The sequence below is a fragment of the Epinephelus moara genome, chromosome 16, assembly GCF_006386435.1.
Source record: "Epinephelus moara isolate mb chromosome 16, YSFRI_EMoa_1.0, whole genome shotgun sequence".
In the NCBI taxonomy this organism is placed as follows: Eukaryota; Metazoa; Chordata; class Actinopteri; order Perciformes; family Serranidae; genus Epinephelus; species Epinephelus moara.
In genome coordinates, this window is record NC_065521.1 from 32,476,287 (window position 1) to 32,499,436 (window position 23,150).

General features: G+C 41.8%; 1 protein-coding gene across 2 annotated transcripts in view; it reads left to right on the forward strand.

The window, feature by feature from the left end:
- nup210 (nucleoporin 210) overlaps positions 1–23,150 on the forward strand; it is a 43,445-nt gene that overhangs the window by 10,887 nt on the left and 9,408 nt on the right. For both annotated transcript variants that reach the window (XM_050066342.1, XM_050066343.1), the window contains exons 10-34: positions 524–664; positions 802–939; positions 2,271–2,426; positions 4,309–4,507; positions 7,277–7,422; positions 8,506–8,724; positions 8,937–9,110; positions 9,232–9,424; positions 9,738–9,844; positions 10,258–10,362; positions 12,502–12,603; positions 12,818–12,946; positions 13,816–13,943; positions 14,031–14,166; positions 14,258–14,320; positions 14,804–14,983; positions 15,070–15,150; positions 16,482–16,613; positions 16,904–17,062; positions 17,443–17,534; positions 17,665–17,839; positions 18,520–18,695; positions 20,124–20,344; positions 21,432–21,568; positions 22,354–22,468. In XM_050066342.1, coding sequence (XP_049922299.1) covers positions 524–664; positions 802–939; positions 2,271–2,426; positions 4,309–4,507; positions 7,277–7,422; positions 8,506–8,724; positions 8,937–9,110; positions 9,232–9,424; positions 9,738–9,844; positions 10,258–10,362; positions 12,502–12,603; positions 12,818–12,946; positions 13,816–13,943; positions 14,031–14,166; positions 14,258–14,320; positions 14,804–14,983; positions 15,070–15,150; positions 16,482–16,613; positions 16,904–17,062; positions 17,443–17,534; positions 17,665–17,839; positions 18,520–18,695; positions 20,124–20,344; positions 21,432–21,568; positions 22,354–22,468 — 3,604 coding nt within the window. The remainder of the gene's footprint in view (positions 1–523; positions 665–801; positions 940–2,270; positions 2,427–4,308; positions 4,508–7,276; positions 7,423–8,505; positions 8,725–8,936; positions 9,111–9,231; positions 9,425–9,737; positions 9,845–10,257; positions 10,363–12,501; positions 12,604–12,817; positions 12,947–13,815; positions 13,944–14,030; positions 14,167–14,257; positions 14,321–14,803; positions 14,984–15,069; positions 15,151–16,481; positions 16,614–16,903; positions 17,063–17,442; positions 17,535–17,664; positions 17,840–18,519; positions 18,696–20,123; positions 20,345–21,431; positions 21,569–22,353; positions 22,469–23,150) is intronic.

The window sequence follows — 23,150 nt, forward strand, 5'->3', positions numbered from 1 at the left end:
GACTTTCTACATAACGCCCAGCCCTAATCTATCGCTTGAAAAGATGACTTCAAGGCAGTGACCAATATTTCACATTTCATCATTAGTAAATTGACGAAACACAACTACTGTTACATAAGCCAAACTGTTTTTCTAGCTTGTTTCCATTCATGGCATTGGTCAGCTAACAGACATGCATTCCAAATATCTTAATCGGATTTTTTCAGTTCCTGTTTAACAAAAAAAAAAAAAAAGATTTGGTCATCTTTAATCAGATGTGGCCTAAAACACATCTGAGAGACATTAGAGAAGAGTGATTTAGTGCACTCTGAGCCTTCCTTTCCTGAGCTATGAGTTTTTATTAGCCAATACATCAAACCGGTGATGAGAGAACTGTCACTGTTGAAGTAGGAACAAATCAAAATCTTGACACACTTTAAAAAATAACCTCCGAGTCTGTAAAAGTTTGAAGCCAGGCTTCCATCTAGAGTCGTACAAAGGCAGTAATTTAAAAATCTGTGTGTGGTTGATTTTGATTTTGCAGAATGTCCGTATTGAAACTGGTTTCCCTGCGGAGTACTTTGAACTCCTGGAGTCTTCTTTGAATGGATCATATCATCGCGTCAAAGCACTCAAAGAGGGCCTAACTCTCATCGACGCCACCCTGAGAGCTGTTGTGGATGAAGTGAGTTTAATTGCAACTTTGACCCTTTTCACTCTGTATTTCAGCTGTCACATCATTATTGCATTTACCTCTCGCGCCTTTGTTCCACTTCAGTAGAGTGAGCTTGATCACTTCCTGTGGCCTCTGTTCTGTTTCAGGCTGGAAGGATCCACGCACTCGCCAACCCCGTCCACAATGAACAGGATGTAGAAATCTATAACCCCATAGTTCTTACTCCCAGTATTCTGACATTTCCATGGCAGCCCAAGGTTGGAGCTTATCAGTACACAATAAAGGTAATTATTCCCTTTCAGAATACATTGAAACGTTGATTGGCTTTTAATCCTTTGTTGGGCGGAAGTGGGGGGCAAATGACAACTTATGTGACCAGAGGTGGAGAGGGCTGATAGCTTTCTGGGGCTCCAGCCATGAATGTTTTCTCAAAAGCCCTGAATCTTTTAGGTTTTTGAAATACCTTCAGCTTTCAGATAATAATTATTCCTATGTTTTTTACCCTACTTTATTTCTTGTTGGCCTAATGTATCATATTTACTTTGCATTGTTGGGGATCATGGTTTGCAATTAGAGCAGCCCAGATTAATATGGCATGGATTCTAATGTAGCAGATTTTTTAGCTAGATGTTCATATTGTGAACTTAGTATAGTATGACAAATATAGTTATTTTTAGGCCCTTTTTTTTCACCAAAATTGCAGCTTTTCAAAAGCAGAAAAACCCACTATAAATAGGCAATAGACTTCTTTTCCTTTGCCAGTAGACCAGTGGTGTAAACAGCTCTGTAGTAGAAGAGTATGCTTTTGTGGGTTTGCTGTGTCACGTACAACATCACAAAACAAGGTTAGTAAACAAACAATAGAAAGTGCATGAAGGCTAGTGAAAATGTCACAGGTGATACTTTTTACTTTTATGTTACTTATTCAGTGTCTCTTTCAAACTCCTGTTTTGAATAATGTTGGGGTGCTGTTTGGACGGAGGCCATTTTGTGGAGGCCTGTCGTTGCATCTTACTGGCAAAGGGGTTAAAATTAGCATGTTCCCTTGGGTGTTGTATTTACATTACCACCGATTGAAGCTGGAGACAGTGTCTGCTGCAGAGTAATTTGTCCCGAGAGTTAATGCCGATTGTAACCTTTCCCATAAAATACATAAGCCAGAAGCAAGTGGATGATTTTTCCCAGTGGGGAAGGTGCATAATGTCATTTAAAAATAGTAACTTCAGACAGTTGCTTGTTTTTAGGTGGCAGGAGGGAAAAATAAGTCATCCTCCACATTTGTTGTGTTATGGTTTAATGAAGAATCATGAAGACAGTTGGAGGACAGTTAGATGCAAAATTGGATGTCGGCTCTCCAGGGTGATTTTTTTTTTCCTTGGCAACTATCATGATTTCCCCAAATGATGTATAGATTTTTAGGTATTCTGTTATCCCAGGTTTGAGCTGAGCCCCAGATATCTACACCACCTGGCTCCGCCCCTGCTAATGACTCCTTTATTATTCTTATTCATACCCTGCCATAAAACTCTAAATGAATGTGATTCTTGTCATTGTCCCACTGAGAGATGTCACTTTGGTGCATGCGATGACTCCTATTTCCTGGTTCTTGTGACAGGCGACAGGAGGGAGTGGAAATTTCAGCTGGTCTTCCTCCAACACAGCTGTGGCCACAGTGACTGTGAAAGGAGTGATGACAACAGTCAGTGACATTGGCGTCAGCGTAGTTTATGCCCATGATTTACGCAACCAACTTCACTTTGGCCAGATGAAGGTAAGTGGCCCAGGGAAACTGTCACAGTGTGAAACGACACACCTGTTAAATATTAATGTGTCATGGCACAAATAATCCTGATCACTTTCATTACTAATTTCATCAGTTTATGGTGATTCTCTTATTTTCAGGAAGCAAATTTATTCAGTTGTACTTTCGCACCGTTATATACAGTTATCCCCTTCCTTTGAGTGAAGTGTTTGTCACAGTAACAGGAGGTAATGTCATGTATTCACTCCTCATTTACACAATCCACTAATAATTAATTAAGATTACACTTGAAGCGTAGACATTCAAACCCTCAAAGTGATTACTACGGAAATAGGTCTAAGGGATTTAAGGAGATTAAGACTTTGGCTTATTAATTTCTGCTAAAACTATATATGCTATTGATTCGCATATTGTTGCAACTTAAGCTTTTATCAGGTGTGGTGGACCTTCATTTCAAAAGCCATGAAAACTTATTTCCTAAATCAGCTTCTTTCTATGAGCAGCAGGGTCTCACATGAGCACACAATTTTCTGCAGAGACAGTTTTTGCCATTTCATATGAAATATTTGTCTCTTGTTGCCAGTTTAATGCAGGCAGGTCTCAGTCGGAAAAAAGATGGTGTCACCTACTCCCATGCACCAGTCAGCAACCAGCAGTGTTTAATCAAAATGTGATGACTTTTGTGAGAGACTCATGTTGTATCAAACCACACTTTTTTTTTTTTTTTTGATATGCTTCATCTTTGAGTGAAGCCAAATTTTCAGGGTTTATTGAAACTGGCTCTTAAAAGAAAGGTTTATACAAGGTTCATAAAAGGTGCTTGAATTCGGTGCTCAGAAATTATGTGCTGGATCTTGAAAATATTTCTTGAAATTCAGACATTTTTGACCTGGTCCTTGAAAAAAGTACTTGAATGTAATTGAGAGGAGAACAGAACTCAATGAGCTCAGAGTGCCAGTGGGTTGGGAAATGCCAGAATATTTTCAGTGCCAGGATGTTTCACACCAGAGCAGCATCAGCCATTAGCACGAGCTGTAATTCAGCTACTGTGCTCTATGCTATGTCTATTTTCCAGTCACATGCCTCAATAATAACAACCATTTTATTGATAATAAGTTAATTTTAGGCCCTGGCAGTATGTTTGCTCCATTCATGAATTTGCACAGTTGTCTTGCAGCAGATGGTTGTGAAGAAAACAGTTTCAAAGTAAAAATAATTGCTTGAAAAGATGCTTCACAGTCCTTGAATTTGACTTGCCCTGTTAAAAACCCTGCAAAGGTCTTGTGCACCTGCCACCAACGAGCACTGGGGACACTCAAAAAGTGCTCCTCATCATTTTTGCTACCAAGTAGATACTTTATATTCAACTCAGAGTCACTTTGAATGCAGATACTTCACAAAATACACCTACGTGTGTGGCATGATTTGGTTTTCCACGTGTTTCAAAACAAAAGATGTTCACTTTTTTTTTTCTTTTTTTTTACTTAAACAGTATCAGTGTAAACATTTGGGAGAGCTTGCACAACTCTGCAACTTTGGACTTGTAGATTATATTTCACTTTACTTGTCACTGCCTTTTTTTTTTCCAAAGATGATTGCTCCGCTTCGTACATCTTTAATTTTTATTAAACACTGTGATTTGTCATTTTTAATGGAAGTATTTTGAAGAGGTCATTCCAGCAAATTGAAAACACAACAGATAATAAATTATTTCTGAAGTACATTGTTATTAATCACAGAGACATAAAATTGTGACATGTAATTATCCAACGTAATTGTGCAGCTGTAGAAGTACATTGCAGTCTCACAGCTTGAATCTCCCAGTTGTGCTTTCATTCTTAGCACTCAGTCGAACACTCCTTTATACCTTTTTAATCCTGATGTCTCTCAGGTGTATGTTGTCGAGCCTGTCGCCATGGACTTCGCTCCTTGCCCAGTAGAGGCCAGAGTGGGCCTGGTTCTGGATCTGCCCCTCCGGATTTTCGGCCTCCTGGAGGAGGTGGAGAAAGAGCGGGTCATGTTGAGTGACTGCTCCCACTTTGACCTGCAGGTTGAGGAGGAGAACCACGGCGTCTTCCAGCTACTAGATGGTAAGTCCTGGTGATCTGACTGGGTCATGTTGTAGTGCAACAAATTTTCAAAAAAGAATTTCCAATCTACTGTCATCACATATTGTGGCTGAATGCACTCATTACCTCCCACTGGAGAATGACATTCAGGTAAACTCACTAACCAGTGGATATTCATTCATGGGACTCAGTCATTGATCACTCTGTTTAGTGTTAATCAGTGTAAGTTATGAGTGATCACGACTGTTCCCTGGTGAGTGGCCGGCTGAACCAGAGGCAGGCATGAAAGTGTATTGTGGTTGTGTTTATGTAACAATGCTGGAGTGGATATGCATGCATTTGGAGCTTAAATAGGAAGGGTTATTATGTTGCTCACCTCCTTTTTATGACAATGTGTACTAGTCTACTTACTGATGTATGGCTAAATCTTTGGTTTGGGCCCAGATCCTACATGACTCTATACTGTATGTTTATTTATTTATTTGTTCAAGCAAGGATGGAAGTGTTTGCTCACACCACAACTCCTTAGGGCTGGGTAGGGCTGCCACTAACGATTATTTTCATTGTCGACTAACCTGTTGATTATTTCTTCGATTATTTGACTAATCATTTCATCGAAAAATGTGTTAAAATGTTGAAAAATGTCGGCCTGTCTCTCCCAAACCCCAAAATTACGTCATCTAATGTCTTGTTTCATACTCACACCAAAGGGTTTTAGTTCACCATCATGGGAGAGTGTGTAAAGCTGCCAATATCTGAACGTAAGAAGCTGCAGTAAGAGTATTTTGGGGTACTTTTATAGTACTTCTCTATGAAAAATGACTCAAACCGATTAGTTGACTACTAAAATAGTCACCGATTATTTTAATAATAATAGCCCTAGGGCTGGGCAACGACTATGTATTATAGATGGATATATTTTGAGGCAAGATATAAATTTAGACAACACCATTTATATCGGTTTACACAACGCATGCCAGTGTGCATCTCTCCTCCCTCATACTCTCACTCATTCACTCGCAAGTTCTCCAGCAACACTAAGAGAAACACAGAGCTGCTCCTCTCTTTAATCTGTCTGTTAATTAGTCTACAGTGTGACATCGGTCTATATGCTGCACGGCCTACGCTAAAGAAGCCTGTGAAATTAATGAAATTACCACAGCACACATGCAGTCCAGCGCTGCTAGTTGGTGTGTGAGGTGGATCACAGTGCATCGCCGCTCTTGTTGGTAGCTGTAGTCTATTGTGTGACGTGGAGACAGCGCCTGGATGAAGGCGACAGATGTGTTTTAAAAATTGCAGTGACAACACAAACAAAATCTATAGCTCACAGACTAGACTTCCCTCGGCCTCTCTGTTGATGCTATGTACATAAATAAGATTAATAGCCTAAATAAATAAAAAATATTTAAATCATTTGCCAGCACTAGACTCATTTGAAAGGCCATGGAAAATTACTTTTCAACTCCCCCTTCAAAGATATTTAAACATTTCAACCTACAACAGATTTAGGCCTACTACTGTTTTTGAGTGTTATTTAGATCAGTCTGTTTTTATGAAAGTGTGTGTGACATCTCAAATGTGGCTCTGACTTGCAACTGGACATGCAGCTCATTTTGTAGAAAATGCCGAGATATATATCGTGTATCATCAGTCAGCCTGAAAATACCGAGATATGAATTTTATTCCGTATCGCCCAGCCCTACTACTCCTTCATCTCTTCCTTCTATTACTTTAATAGCCTGTCATTGTGCACGACCACTTCGCCAGAGCAGGCTGCACCCCTCAGTGCATCTGCTAGTATACCAGCAGTCCGAGGCGAGGCGGCGCACATATCATTTTATCATTTTTCACCTTGCAGTCCCTCTCTCTCTCTTTCTCTTGTTTTCCATCCCTCTCTCGCTTGCACTCTCTTTCCCCTTGTTCTCCACTATAGTGCTTTTTTCCATCACTCTCCCTCTCTCTCTCAGCTGCTCCAACTTCCCTCTTTTCCCCTCTTGTTTCAGTCCATTGCAACTCCTGTCACAAGAACTGCCAGTTTCCTTTAAAAAAGAAAGAAAAAAACACTACACTGGCAAAAACACAACTTGATTCAAGCCTTGGGGAATATTGAGACATTTCAGCTCAGCTCAGCCCGGCCCCAAACCCAGTGGGTCGGACCCAGTCGGGGTCGGGCAGGGAATCAGAGCTGCTGTTTTCGGTCCAGTGTGTCGTGTAGGAGAGCCACCTTTGTATTCGTTGTGGTTGTTGCAGTAATAACTGGAATAAAAACTTAAATTACTGCTGTCGTTATTCCTGTCTGTACAATTTCCCATGAAAGCACTAGTGCAGTAAACTTTTTAATCTGTTCACACCTGCAGCTGCAGTTTCACATTATGTAAGGCAGAATTATAGAAAGAATGAATACGAAAATATGTTTTTCAGTAGAGACAAATTCATATTAGTCACCCAAATACCAAACAAACCCAGACAAACACTATAGGCACAATCCTCTTTAAGTCTCTCTGAAGCATTTTAAATTTTTTATGTCGTTCAGATTGTCATGGCAACGTTTATCTCTGTGAAAGTTCCTCTGTTAGCAAGATTTACAGTTTTTCATTTTGAAATCTTGTTTTATTAATCAGAGGAGTGGGCCGGGAAAAATAACAAGACCTCTTTGTACTCCAGTGTGGTTTACGATAGGAAGATAAATGACTACACCTGGGTGAACAATTGTAGTTATTTGTACATTGTCATATTGCATTCTCTCTTCCTCTTTGGCTTCCTCCAACCCCCATTGTCCTGATCCAGGGAGGTTGGCTCCAGGCCAGCACCACTGCAGCGGGGTGCGAGCCAAGGCCCTTGCTCCTGGGTACACCATACTTACTGTGAGCTACACTCACGGCAACGTCCACCTCAGTGCCAAGATCACCATCGCTGCCTATCTTCCTCTCAGAGTGAGTCCAAAGGTTTTGTCCTTCCAAGACCTTATCGTGAATGTCAGGACGTATCATTTCACCCTTTTTATGGATATTTCTCAAGGCCCCCAGAATCCATTTCCTCATGGGTAGATTTCAGTTGTTTATTTAATAGTATACTTCACACTCTCTTTTTGAATGCTATGAGGCATCTGCAGGGTGTAATTATCTTGAACTTTACCTGAAGTCTTTGTTGTGATTTGCTTTTATTCTTTCAACTCACCTCAGAGCACCAATTAGCTTTTGTCTTCGAAGGAAACACGCTCACTCATGCCAGCAGACGCACATCCAGACACACAGTCCTTCCTCACAATCAAGGCAGAAATGCAATGATCAGCGAGTGTTAAAATTTTCTCCTCCTGGGTTTTTTCGCTGTGCATTTTAATTATGCATTATACACTTGCTACACTGATTTGTTTTCTCTGCCTGAGCTCCAGCACTGCACAGCAACGAAATGACTCTAACTGTTGTGGAAGAGTGTTTAATTTAACAGTATGACACGTATTATGATGAGGTGACCAGATCCCCTATCATGAAGCATCTCCTCGGTTGTGAACCAGTGATAGCTGTGGTTTTCTTGCATATCACATTTCAGTTATCAGTACAGTAACATGCTGTTTGATGCACCGCTTTCGAGGTCATGTTTTTTTATCGTGGGATTGAGTTGTATTCTTCAAAATATTGCAGACATTTTTTGTGATGTTTTTTCACTTGTTTTGCCCTGGCAGCTAAAGGTTGACCCAATTTTGTGTCTTGGCTTTGAAACACTGTATTTCAGCAACATTTCCCCAGCTAAGTTCTTCTTAACACTCCAGTGGCCAAGCTGATATAAACAAATACCTGCTTTAATGGGTTTTTTTTTTTTGTCGCTGCAACCAGCGGCTCTGTGGGTCAGTCAGTACACAAAAATCTCCCCACCCTTTGGTGACCACAGTTTTTGCCTGAGGAGGCATGGACGTTAAGTGTGTGATTGTGTTCATGCCAGAATTTAAGTGACAGATAAATAGACAAAGACACTGTCACAGTTTGTATGTTTCATAATAAAATAATGTTGTTTGGCAGGCGATCGACCCTGTGTCTGTGGCCGTGGTCACTCTGGGATCATCGAAAGACATGCTGTTCGAGGGCGGGCCACGGCCTTGGGTTTTGGAACCCTCAAAGTTCTTCTGCAACTTGAGCGCTGAGGATGAGGCCAGCGTGAGCCTTACTCTGACCAGTCCCTCATCTCACAACTATAACCAGCACTGGGTCAGAGCGACCTGCAAGGCCCTGGGAGAGCAGGTGGGATCTGCTGAAACTATTGTGTTTCTATTGTGTGGTTGGATTTCATAGCTTTTTTTTGTATCTTGAGAGTAAAGTCCTATAGTTATTCATGTTACCCCTCTGTATACAAGATTGTCCTCATATTGATGTGGTGGCTCCCAATAGCAGAAACACAACTGTGGTATTTTGTCATCAGCTTCCAACTGAGCTGCCAATATGTTGTTTTCTAGGTGCTGGAGGTGAGGGTGGGAAACAAGGCCAGTGTGACCAATCCTTTTCCCGCTGTGGAGCCGGCAGTGGTCAAGTTTGTGTGTGCCCCCCCATCTCGCCTCACCCTGGTCCCAGTGTATACCAGCCCACAGCTGGACCTGACCTGCCCGCTGCTGCAGCAGAATAAACAAGTGGTGCGTATGAAGTCGCTTCACAAAGGTCGACAAGGTTTTTTTAATGAGCTGAAATTACTACCGAAAAAAATATAAGCGCATTATAAGATTATTGATGTTTTATTGATCAACACTACCTTAGGTGCCTGTTTCAAATTACCGTAATCCCATTTTGGACCTGGCTGCGTTCGATCAACAAGGGAGGAAGTTTGACAACTTCAGCTCTCTGAGCATCCTGTGGGAGTCGACCATGGTGTCGCTGGCCAGTATTGAACCCACTATGCCCATGGAGCTGCAGCTGTTCGAGGATGGCAACAAACAGATGAAACTTCACGGTAAAAGCATTGTGATTTGCCTTAAACCTTTTCTAGTTGGTTTGTATTTTGTTGTGTCTTTTAGAAAAGAGTGGGTTGTCGGCTTAACTTAACTCTTTTGTTTAGACATTTGGAAAGTAATGAGGCAAAGGCAGGAGGGAGGATTTAATTCTGAGACTGCGGAGGCAGACAGGGAATTATCCATTCACCTATTACTGGGAATACACTTTTTTTGTTGTGTTTTTACGGTCTGTTTCTATAGATTAGTGATGACAAATCGTTTGGATTGTTGTTTGTTAAATGACTGTTTTGTTTCTGTTGTTATCTGTGGCAGGACGACAGACAGTCCTTGTCCATCATCAGACGGGCATCGCTGCCATCACAGTGACAGCTCTGGGTTATCAGGTTTTACATCTCGCAGCAGCCAAAGTTCCCAGTCCAGTAAGTCACTCAGCTGCTAAGATATGTCATAAAAGTTGTTCACTTCCTTTAAAAAGCAGAAGCAGCTGAAAGTTATTCAAAATATCTGTATAATGTTCTGTTTATCTGCAAACACTTCAGATCAATGTCAGCTGAAGTTTTTGACTGAATGAAGATCCGACTGTAATGGAAATGTCTGTTTAAATAAATTTGTTGTTTGCAGTCGGTGTGCAGGTTATAGTGTTTTATTGAATCTGTTTTCCATTAAACTTGCAACCTACATTTGACAAATAATCTTTTTCTCTTGTTCCTTTGATCCGCTCCAGCTCCAACTCACTTCCTTTTTTCATGTATACACCCTGTTTTGCATTGTAATACTTACAATGTAATCATTACACTAATTCTTTTCTGATTCTTTCTTTTCTTCTGGACAGTATGACCCTTTGACCCCTGTGTCAGCCACTCTGGAGCTCCTGTTGGTTGAAGATGTGAAGGTTTCCCCTGACACAGTTACCATATACAACCATCCAGATGTGCGGGTAAGGGACTGATGTATCAGTGATGTGGCCTCACATACATCACTGACTTATCTCTCTGTCCACACAAGGGTTACCTGACAGACACTCACTTTTCATGGCTTCTTTTACTCATAGACTGTATAAAATAATGGAAGTAGCCACTGTGATGTTACCTATTTGTGTTGAAGCCTTGACTTTGGCATTTTGGCTGTAGCCATTTTGGATTCTTGGAGCCCAAAGTGACCATATGTGGATGACAGGCTAACCCTCATGCTAGCTGCTAGCTTAGTTAGCATAGTGCATTTACAGTTATGGTTAATTGTGATAATACTAGTGCTAATTTTCGCAAGCAAAAAACAGGCTGAAAACCACACAAACAAAATGTGCTTACCAGAAAAAACTGAACATGTAAATCCTTTAAAGGTCTTTTAGTACAAACACATGCTGAACAAGACTTTTCTAGGCAACCAAGATGTTACAGTTAACGTTTGTCGACTAGTGACAGCTATGGCTACTGCCTGTACTCTGTAAATCTGGGGGTACATCATGGCTACATTACCTAACAAATGTTGTCCCTGTGGTAGCAACTTGTCCATGGAAGGCACCCATCTGTCACTCAAAAGGACCACACACAGACAATTTGACATGGAGATCTATGGGGATTGACCAGGCGGCAACTTCAAGACCCCCGTGTTAAAATGACAAACTACAGCCTGGTGCAAAAAACGGTTCTCTATAGCTAATGTCAACGTTCATGACAACTGTACGGGGAGGGAATGTTTATCTAATTCACCCACTAATTCAGGTATCCCCGGGCAAGAGACTGAACCTCAGATTGCTCCCAATGGCTGTGTATTTAAACTAAGTAGCAGGTAGCACCTTGTACGATAGCCTCGGCCACCAGTGTGCGAATGGGTGAATGTGACTCCATAGTGTAAAAGTGCTTTTAGTAGTCAAAAGACAAACAAGCAGCTATACAAGTGCAAGTCCATTTACCGAAGTTACGCATATTTAAGTGCGGGCCGCTCTGGGTGACAGGCTGTCTGCGGATAGCGTCCTTGGCTTCTTAGTCATATCCTCTGCCAGCTTCTCGCCTAAATATGGTCACTTCTGGCTCCAAAAAAAACAGGACAGCGGTGGCTGAAATATCGAACTTGAGACTTCAAAACAAGAGTCCACAAACCACTGGGTGACATCACAGAAGCTATGTCCATTATTTGTATAGTCTATTGGATTGACTCACCTTTGGAGCCAGCCTCAAGAGGCCATTTGAGGCACTTCCACATTGGCTTCGTTTTTCAGCGTCAAAGATTGCTGCTTGGTTTTTGTTCAGAATATGGAGACATTTGTATCTGTTTTTCCCTCTTTAGTTTATTAACCTCTTCGTGCTTTGGGTTTAATAAATGGGTTTATTATCATATAATTTAATTTAGTATCCAATATGAAGCCTTGCCTACCCTCTTTTCCCATGTTTCTCTGTTTTACCTCTCCTATATGAAGGCAGGTTGCCAGAGCTCAGGTAGACCCCAGGGAGAACTATAATATTCAGATTTGGATGCATCTAAGTGTTGGTTTATGAGCTTATTATGTCGAACCCATTTTATTTATTTGTTTCAAGCTATTAGGGCTATTTATTATTCAAACTACGTCAGATCTCTATCAACTGTTTGGACTGCATCACAGAGCGTGTCTAACTGTATACATCGTACCTGGAGCTGCAAGGCAAGTTGGGTCCATAGCATTGCCGAAACAAAGGTTATTATTTCGCCTTTTCACCATGCAGAACAAGAAATTGAAATTAATTACATCGCACTGGTAACAACTGAATGAATTCAAATGTTAATAATCAATGCTGTGGGCACAGTTGAGTCTTGTATCCACCTTCTCTCAGCGGGCCTCTCCCTCCTAATCCTGTGTGCTATAGGAGCAGTGTTTGGCAGGTGTAGGGGTTAAATTACAGCTAGTGACCTGTGTAAGAGGATTATAGAGAGTGAGTGTGGTCAGAGGTCCTTTTTGGTGTCACATGAAAGGCCAGCTGGCTGTCAGAAAAAAAAATTACAGTGAACTTTTTTTGGATTGCTCTGTAATATGTAATCATGTTGGTCATATAATCATTTTCAGCTCTGTCACACAAGGCATCAAGTGTGTTTTGTTTTGCAGGCAAACCTCGCCCTGCAAGAAGGTTCAGGGCACTTTTTTGTCAACACCAGTGTTGGAGGGATAGCAGACGTGGTGTTCCAGGAGGCCCAAGGAACCGCTCAGGTAAGAGGGAACATCTGGACTGTGATGGGATTAGTTCAGAGGGATACACAATTGTGGTATTGAACAACGCACTGTGGATTTCCAGGAAATCCATAATCCAGGTAATCCAACCTGGATTATGGATTAAAGTACACCACTACTCAAAAATGGGTCAATTGAATGGAAATGGAATTCTGACAGTCAGCTATCACTTTGATTTGCTTTGTTTGTCCAGGTTTCTCCTGTTCACCCAGGGGAGGTGAAGGTGATGGTCCATGACCTTTGTCTGGCCTTTCCCGCACCCGCCAAGGCCACAGTGCACGTCTCTGACATTCTGGAGGTTTATGTGAGAGTTGTTGACAAGGTGAGCTTCCAGCCCCATCAGGAATAGATGCTAATATATTTAAGCGCTGCCCCCACACGCCACCAAGCCCCTAATTTGGTGGCCAAAGAACAATTTTGGTGGCCCACATGTCAAAATCCTCAACTTAACACAGCCTTACTTAACCATGACACTTCAATGAACGAAAGTCTGACATACATGGAAAAACAATGTATAATTATTTAATTGAAACACTATTAGATCTGAAAAAAAAAAAGTGTTAACTTGTGACTTTCAGCCAAATGCATCAGTGGTTGCTCTTAGTAACTTACATAATAGGTTGGCATAGAAAATAAACAGATGGGTATGTATTTAGAAATTAATTTAAGTAAAACCAGAAGCTTTAATGAGGATGTTGTGTTCCAGCTGCCATCACTGAGAGCAACCATGATGAATTAGACTGAAAGTCACCAGTTAACACAATCACTCCTTAAACCGAAACACTGGCGTCGAGCACCATTCACTCTTTGAATTGAAATCTTAATCTTATTAAGACAGGTACTCTCGAGAGACCTGATAAAACTTGGTGGAGGGGATACTTGGTGGCCAGAGAGTAGCTTTTTGTGGCTACAGGCCGTCAGGCAGTGGTTAATGTCGAACCCTGCCCAGAAGCCCTCATTATGGAGGGTCAAGACACAGCTTGACTTGATGATCCCTGTTATCAGTACCACACATTCCTGAAATGCTTCAACAACGTCCAAAGCACTAAATAATGTCATCTTCTTCTTGCACTTCCCACCGCAACATTCGTTAAAGTCTGCCTGTCTTGAATTAACATCATTGGTTCTGCCCCACCTGTGAACCACAATGATGACTTCCCCCATGATTGATGTCTTTCATCTGTATTACAGGTGGAGATCGGCAAATCTGTGAAAGCTTATGTCAGAGTCCTGGATGATAATAAGAAGCCTTTCCCAGCCAGCTATTTCCGTTTCATGAATCTTAAACTTAAAGCAGCTTCTTCAATCGTCTCTCTGAAGTAAGTCACGTGAAACCAGTTGTTCAGGTCGAGGATGCAGGAATTTGCAAGACTTCATGTAAAATCCCAACTGTCTTTTTTTTGCAGACCATTACCGGAGTCCACGGAGTATGATACAGCTGTTTTCCTGGTGAAAGGATCGTCTATTGGTCAGACAACTCTATCAGCTGTTGTAGTGGATAAAAACGGGAGAAAAATTGCATCAGCTCCTCAGCAAATTGAGGTATAACTTTGTGTTTTCTAAAATGTAAGCTCAAATGTTGACTCCTGCATATGTGTTGCACATGTTGTAACTTTGTTTTTTCCACCTCCAGGTATTTCCACCGTTCAAACTCATCCCAAGGAAAATGACTCTGCTAATTGGCGCAATGATGCAGGTATGTATAACATTGACGCTTGAGCTTTGTCTGGAAACAGCTGGCCTCAGTTCGTCTTGCCAGCCGAGTTCATCTGGTCCTCAGTTTATCTTCCAAAAGAGCCTTCTGCCAGGACTCCTCTGGAAGATGACGTTAGCCTAATTGCTCTTGGTTTAAACATCCAGCTCGCCTTTCATTTGCCTCAACTTGTGCTTTAATTAGAAGGCATTTACGATCTATCCAAGAGGCCTCCTAATTACCGAACATTAAACTCAGTAATACACATGCACTGCACATTATTTGTGTTGGATATCAATTTTTCTAATCTACTTAATACACATAGGGTAATGTCTTTCAGCAAATTATTAACAGACCTTAGATTGATGAAAGCTATCGACTGAACTGTCAGTGCTGTCAAGATCACTCATGTTCACTTTTTCTCTCTTTTCCTGTTTCTCTCTTCCAAACTCCCCATCCCCTTTTCATTTCTGCTGTCATTCATAGATCACATCAGAGGGTGGCCCTCAGCCTCAGTCCAATATCCTTTTCTCTATTTCCAATGAGGAAATAGCTGCTGTTAATGGCATGGGCCATGTCAGGGGTGTTACCATTGGGAATGTCACCGTGACAGGACTGGTCCAAGCTGTTGATGCCGAGACCGGGAAGCTAGTTGTTGTGTCTCAGGTAAATATATAGAGAGAGATGATGTGGAATGGTGTATCGCTGATTTAGATTTTTCTAATGAAAAGTGTTTTCTCTTCTGTGTACAGGATCAAGTGGAAGTAGAGGTTGTGCAGTTGACAGCCATTCGAATCAGAGCACCTATCACAAGAATGAAGACAAAAACACAGGTAGGATTATTCAGATAAAAACTACAATATAAAATTACCGCAAATCTAAGTATTACTGCACACAGTAGCACTGCAGCAAGACAGTTAATTCAGTGCTCTTTGTGTGGGGCAGGGTATTGGTGCTGGATGCCTTCAAAAATATAATATATATATATAGCTTTTCCACATTAAAATGTCTAAAAATGACAAATCAATGTTATATATTATATTAAATTATGTACTTATAATGTCAAATTTCAAAGATATTCAAGCCCAGAGAAATCTGTAATTTTCATCAAGGAAACAGCCCGTGTCATTTGGTTGCTATCTCCTGTCAGTGGTGTCATATCCATTTGTGCATGTATCAGGGTTGTGGTATCTGCCAGAAGTGGTCATAAATTTACTTTTTATCCAGTTTAAAGCCACATTTTTAAGATACTTGGTTGTTTTTATATATTTTGACTGGATGAAGGATTTCAGTCTCGAATGTCAGAATCATAAATTATCAGGGAAACAAGCTGAGCAACAGTTAGCGGCAGCTCAGCTCCAGCTCCTCCATGCAGAAAACCGTCAAAGAACTTACTGTGATACTGCTTTATTCAGTGTTTTACTGGCTTAAATCACTGAGTCCTTTTGTTTTGGAGAGGAAGAAACCTCTGCAGATAATTTGGCTCCTGGTTAAAAAAAACTACTGCTAAGTGATTTGATTAAGAGATACCATAGCGGCAGAAAATTACATTTTGTACATTTAAGGTATCGACCAAAATATACCAGTAGTAAGTAAAATCATAATGTCTCCCATCAAACGATACCTGCATTCAGTCCATTTTGCTTCTAGGGTCTGATCCCAGACCACCCTGAAACGGCAAACTTTCTGTTACTGCTGTATCCGGAGCCGCTGTTCTCCCATCGGACAATCAGTTCAACGTCTCCACAGTTAGCACGAGCTAAAATAGCAGCAGTGAAACTATCCCAACACCAAGTTGTTTAAAGGTCCCAAAAAACTCACACCAACACCAAAACGGCTGGACTCACTTTGAATCCCTTAATAACCGTCAAGTTATTTTTGTCATTGGATGCTAATGGTGGCCCTGTCGCTGTGTGTGTGGCCGGATAGACTCTCACTAACAGTCCCCGATGCAGAGCTCACACTCCAGCAGCTACAACCCATACAGTCTGTGGTGTGGTACAGTCAAGCACAATGTATTTGACAGGGTTGGCAGCTCAGCGTGCCAAAATGCCACCAAAATGACCTACACATGGGTATCATATGGAGTATGCTATTGGTGTCGGCAATATTAAGCAATATTGTACTCACTGATTGCCTTCATTCATCTTCTGTCCTTTTCTAGATGCCTGTATATGTGATGGGTCTGACCAACAGTCAAACACCCTTCTCCTTTGGTAACGCTGTACCTGGCCTCACCTTCACGTGGTCCACCACCAAGAGAGACATCCTGGATGTCCAGTCGAGACACACCGAGGTATCCTGCACTCAGTATTTTCTCTCTTGCATTTGATGTCACATGCAGTTTCAGCCACTGAACCGTTCCTATTTTTGGCTCCTGTTGTCTCTTCGATCCTTTTATCAGATTGACTTAAGATGTGCTGTCCTTGCATTACAGTATGATTAGAACTCAAAAGCAGCATCTGCCTCGTCTCCGCTTCCTTGTCAGGCTCTGTCTTGTCCCCGCTTTCCTCATCACTGTTGCCTTTTTATTTGATTTGCTGCTGCTATTTTTGCCATTCTCTTAATGGCGCCTGTCTCCTTCAGGCTAACGTGGAGCTTCAGTCAGAGCACAACTTCGGCATGAGGGTGACTGGGAAGACAAGAGGGCGGACAGGGCTGAAGGTGGTGCTCAGAGTTACAGACCCCAAGGCTGGGCAGCTGGTGGGGAATCTGCAGGAGCTCAGGGATGAGATCCAGATCCAGGTACAGCTCTGTGGCCTAAAAAAAAAGCACTGTAAACATTGTATCTGTGTGTCCTGAACACCAGAATTAAAGATACTGTAAATGCAGATATTTTATAAAGACCTCTTTCATGGACTACTTTGCTTATCATAACCATGTCCCCCTGCTGCTTCTTCATAATAGAGAAAGCTGGCATTAGAGGCAGCAGAGCACTGAAGTTGCTGAGCTTCGGAATATCTGCAGTTGTTAACTTTGCAAAGTGATAAGAAGGCAGATTAGTTTGAGCTGAATGCATCCAGCTTCAAACTGCATTAAACTATGACATGTCACTTGTCCCGAAACATCAAAGAATGATTAAAGCCCTCTAATAATTGGAGTCTCAACGTTTTGCTTTGATCAAGGTCTATGACAAGCTACACATGCTTAATCCCGAAGTGGAGGCCGGGGAGTTACTGATGGCTCCCAACTCAGCCCTCAAACTCCAAACTAGCAGGTGAGTTACGAGTGCCTGCACAGTAGTTTTTGTCTAGTGTATAGGCGGATGTGTGGATTTCTCTACCAGCTATCATTCCAAAACGATGTAAACGTGCACGTGACCTGATGCGATCGTGTTTCTCTAACAGGGATGGTGTAGGTGCACTGTCTTACCGGATGCTGGATTGCCCTGACCAGGTTGTTATCGCTCAAGTGGATGATAAGGGCTCTCTCTCCTCTGGCTCTCTTACTGGCATCTCCTCTCTGCTGATCACCTCGCAAGAGACCTTTGGTGTCAATCAAACTCTCATCCTCGCTTTGAAGGTCAGTCAGCCACTGCATGAAAAGTGTTTCACATTTGCGGTTTTAAAAGCAACATCCTCTGGTTATTATCCGAAATCTGTTTTCAGCGACCTCTTACCTGCCGTTATTATGTAAGACGTGCTTGTCAGTCTGCTGAAACTTAATGTTTCACATCCAAATTGCCCAGTTTAATTAAAATGGGTTGAACACTAAATTACGATATGGCAGTTTATTAGGAAATATGACAGAGTGCACTGCAGGGCTGGAAATTGAGCCTTTCGAAGTGTAGGTGTTTGAAAAGTGTTCGTTCAGGCACTAACCTGGCATACAGGCTATAAGAAAAATGCTGCTTTTCTATTTTCTGTTTGCATTTTACCCCCAAATCAATTGTCCATTTTTTATTTATAAGAACAAACAACAAACCTCAGTAACGGCTGAACATAAAAGCCCTGTTTTCCCATTCATTCGACCTTAACAAGAAAACACAAGGCATATTCTGATATCATAGATCTTTGTGTGGCATCTCCGTCATCAGTCATTCAGAGCCACATATTGTTACATCAGCTACAGGCTCATCCTCATTGGGCTGAGGTGTGTGGACGCTCTGTGATCATTAACAGCAGTATTGACCCTTGAAATGACAGCTGACATTGTCCCTGCAGTTAATGAGCGCGGCACTCATTCTTCCCTTCATTCCTCAGGTTGTCCCTGTGTCCTATGTACGCTTCAGCACCACTCCAGTGCTCTACACACACACCAAAGAGGGCCTGAAAGCCTTCCCCCTGGGCATAGTGCTCACCTTCACTGTGCACTTTCACGCCAGCACCGGAGAGGCCCTCCACAGCTCCAACTCCCAGCTTACGTTTTCCACAAACAGGTCTGCTAACACACAGTCTTTAACACTTCTCACCATGTTGCTGTCATTTACTTACATGATTCATAAACATTGTGAGTTAAGGAGTGACTTCTAGACAAGCAGAGGAGGGAGGAGGTTATGTTTTGTAGTTTGCTTGTTGCCCTAAAGTTCTTGGCTATGTGTATATATAGAGAGGGTACCAAAGCCTCTGTTTGAGTGATCAGTTCATTCAACCTGGCACAGCCTCGTGTGACCTATTGTCTCCTCACAATTCAGAATCTGCCAGAGAAATCCCACCAGTCACCCTTTACCGGCTGAACAGTGAATTCATTTTATTAGGCATGTGTTTGTCCGTCATTGTTAAGCCAGTGTTAAAATGAAAAACAAGGATTCTTGACACAATATTGATTTTTTTTTTTTTTTTGGTACGTATTTGACATGTTGTGTCCTTATGATATTGATTCGCACAAGATATATCCAGCACTGACAGTCTTTACCTAGTCTTTGCTGTGATGCACCGTGCTGTTGGTCTTTGGTTCAGGCTGCGTGCGATCATATCTGCAGAGAACAACCAGAGTAGTCGAGGTCATGGCAGGGTTTAGCGGCAGGCTGCACCACGAGTTCACAACATTAATTTACTGGGCTGTCCCTTCAACCTCATTTCTGATGGAGTTGTTTCCACCTCAGTGAGTGAGCTAAATTAATGGGAGGCGTGTCGGGCAGGGAGGAGCATTGCTACCCTTGCGATGAGGGACTCCCTCATCTGTCTGCACAATAAATTGATTCTATTACCTCGTTCTCCAGGTGCTGACGGGCAATTTTAGGGGAAAAGTAAAAAATCAGAGTAGTAAAGGGCGGGTAGTCTTGGGACTAAAAGTGGCTGGCCTGTGATTAGATCCTTTTGAGTCTCTGAGGAGCCAATCAGATGTTACAGCTATCTGAAGTTTGTGAGAGTAATAAATAAAACAAAACAAGAAATTTATTCAAAGGAAAATATATAGATAGAGTAGAACTATTGTAGCGGGAAGGAAAGAAAACACTCAGCTAAACTAAAGTATTCTTTGCTGGTAAGAACTGTTCTCAATAGCTTGTGTTTTAAGCATATCTAATAGTATTGACCCAATTTTACCCAGCTTACCGAGTTCTCAAGTAACAACACTTCCACACTGAGCTGAGTTGGAGGATAGATTCACCTGCTTCTCCCATAAATGAAAATAGGTGAAGCAGGGAATACTAGCAGATTTTTTGTGCTATTGTGTTGATGTTCAGTATGTTGTGTTACTAAAAGATACATTTTTTAATACATTTTGTGTCATTTTTTATGTGAGTTTCATGTATTTTTAAAATATAACAAGTAGTCTCTTCACTGTGTCTGAAATTAACTTATTATTGATAAGTTGATTAGTTACACATACGTAATTCAACCCCTACCTCTGTTCTGTCCTGCAGAGACGACCTGGTGCAGGTAGGGATCGGGCCCGGTAACTACACTCTGACAGTGCGGACGATCAACATAGGCCTCACTCTTCTTGCAGTATGGGACAGTGAAAACATGGGCGTGGCGGACTACGTTCCACTACCTGTCGAGCACGCCATCCACCCCGATGAGGCCCACAGACTGGTGGTGGGGGATGTGGTCTGCTTCGCTGCCCAGCTCACCAGCCCAGATGGTGAGACATGTACATGTTAAAGCAGCAGACTGTTTTGAATGTATGTTAGTGGTCGGAAAATAATGATTTTGAACAGATGAAAGACATTTAAAGGAGCTGTGTGCAAAATTCAGAGCAGCAAACCACCACTTGCTATGTAAAGATACGGCGGAGTAATGGCGTCCTGAGCAGAGAATGAAGTCTTGCTCCTTCTGTGTGTTGTATCTGAGTTTCGTTTTGGGTTGTTGTGGTATTGTGCAGGCTGCAAATGCATGTCAGTGCATGTGAGTCCCTTTGTGTTTATCCCACTGGCTAGCTCATCGCCGCCACTCTGCACTGCACTTGAGGTACATTACAAGTTCACAGGATCCATCATTTCCATGCTCGTAAGAGGCCATGGCGTGCACTTGTGTTGTGTTTTGAGAGACGGTAGGTCTGTTTCTCATTTGCATGAAGTTGAATCTCGGCAACTTAATGCAAATCAGGGGCGTCCAGCGTGACTCACAGCCTCAGGGACCTCCAGAAACACGTTTTAACTAATCATTGTTGATCTGAAATGATAAAGCAACTACACTACATGGCTTATTTCTCGCTTAAAATGTTTTCGGAAACACATTTCATGATCTGTTTTTGGAATATAAGAGTTTCCAAACGGGTCACCATCTTGGTCCCGTTTGGTGACAGTGTTAGCTCTTCCAGCACTGTTGCTGTTGTGAAAACACAGTTCCCTCCGTGTTGGGAACCATGTGCAGAGTATCCTGCCCCAGACTCATGAATCATAGATATGCTCTTAATGTCACGTACAGCTCCTTTTAAGTTGATAGTAAAGATTTGGCACTCCAATGATGACAGCCTCGTAATGTATTATCTGCTTTTGTGCTCCTCCACCACCATTATGCTGTTAAAATTTATTTCATTTGTTCTCTGTGACTAAGTGGAATTAGAATATTTCTGATACTGCATTTTACTGAATGCTCTTTAAGAATGAAGTCGCTATTTATCTTAAGTCCATTTACATTTTAGCTTTTAGCTGAGGAGATCCTTAAGTTTGTTTTAACAGAGTGTGTGTATTTTTTAAGAACTGGACATTATTGTCTTTTCTCTGCAGGTGTTCATGGCACTTGGAGCTCTTCAGCTAATGGCGTTCTTCAGGTGGACCCTAAAAGTGGTGCAGCAGTGGCCAGAGACTCCGGGACAGTGACTGTGTACTATGAGATACCCGGTGTTTTGAAAACATACAGAGAGGTATGTTGTCTGAAGGCGTTGGCGACTATCTAAGCTGCAATGCTTCACTGACAGACTGCGCGTCCCTTTTAGTCATGACTGTGAGGAATGAGCTATCAGGTTATGCGATAATTATGCAAACAGCACACCTCTCTGTTTTTTTATTTCTACTCTCGACATCTTTATTCTCCAGAGATTCTGTTCCTGTCCAGCAGTGCATCGTACTGTATCAGTCCTTCAGCAATATATCATAATGAGCATAAAAGGCACAGCAGATGTATAGTATATCCATCATTACCTTTCAGCAACACATTGTTTCTGCTTAATGTGTGTGCTTGACATTACCGCTGTTGAGATTCTCATACATGATGGAGTGTGGACAGGATTAATTGGCTCTCTCTCAGTGTGTCACCATACTTCATCCAGTCATGCTCCTCCCTGCTCGTGAGCTGAATGTAACCACGCTATCTTATATGAATATTTTCTATTAGCAGAACAAGAACTGGTGTGATTTGTTGCCAGGTATTTTATCTTCAACAGAAAGGTGCTCACACACAATCAAACGCAACGGACTGAATGAAGTGATGAAGTTTTTTTTATCAGTGTGAGAAGAGGCGTTGATAGAGGTAGCAGTGATGTTACATTAAACACTCAGCTGTGTTTAAATTAGTTTTGTTGCACTGTCAGGTCTGATTGATGTAAACAATTAGCTGTGGATGTAAATTATAATATGATTATTCCAAGCACACACCTGGATCTGTTTGAAGGATTTATTGGCTGTTTTCTTTCTCTGTTTGGTTCTTTAGGTTGTAGTTGAAGCAGCTACAAGGACAGCTGCTATGGCGCAGGCTGCACCTGTCAGGATCGGCAAGGAGTCAAAGGTCATACTCACCACCAGAGAGAAAGGAACCAACCTGATTGGTACTGAACTGATTCCATTGTGGTCAGCATTTGTGAAAAGAATAGTTCATCAAATACACTTAACTGGCTTTCTTGCCAAAAGTTAGATCAGAGGATTGATACCACTCTTAGTAAGGTATGGTAAATATGAAGCTACAGCTAGCAGTCTGTTCGCGTAGCTTAGCACGCTGCACAAAGACTGGGGAATAAAAGAGGGAACCAGCTAGCCTGGCTCTCACCTTCCAGCACCTCTAAAGCCTAATTTCTGAGGGTGGACTATGCAGGATTTTCTCTAAAAATGTATAGACTCATACAAAAGTAATCCCAGGTGAGGTCGGGCTTTTTGCACAGGTAGTGGCCAGGTAGTAGCAGCACGTATCCACAAAAGAGCTCTGATAGTTGCGAACACAGCGCAGAAAAAGCGAGGTTAATCGGCAAGCGGACAAAACTTGTTCCAAAATGAGAGAGAATCTCTTTTGGGTTTGCTTTCACTTCCCTACCTTTAAAATGTTTTGTCTCGTTTGTTGAATCTGTACAAAAACCAAAGTGACAATCAACAATTCACTGTTATAAGGATGGATATGTGCTGACCTGCAATTTTAGAGTGTGCACTGGTTGCCTGGCAACTGCACAGAGCAGATAAATAGTCCGACACATTCCCTCATGAAGCAGCGAATTGTTGTTTGTTCATGGATGGATTAAA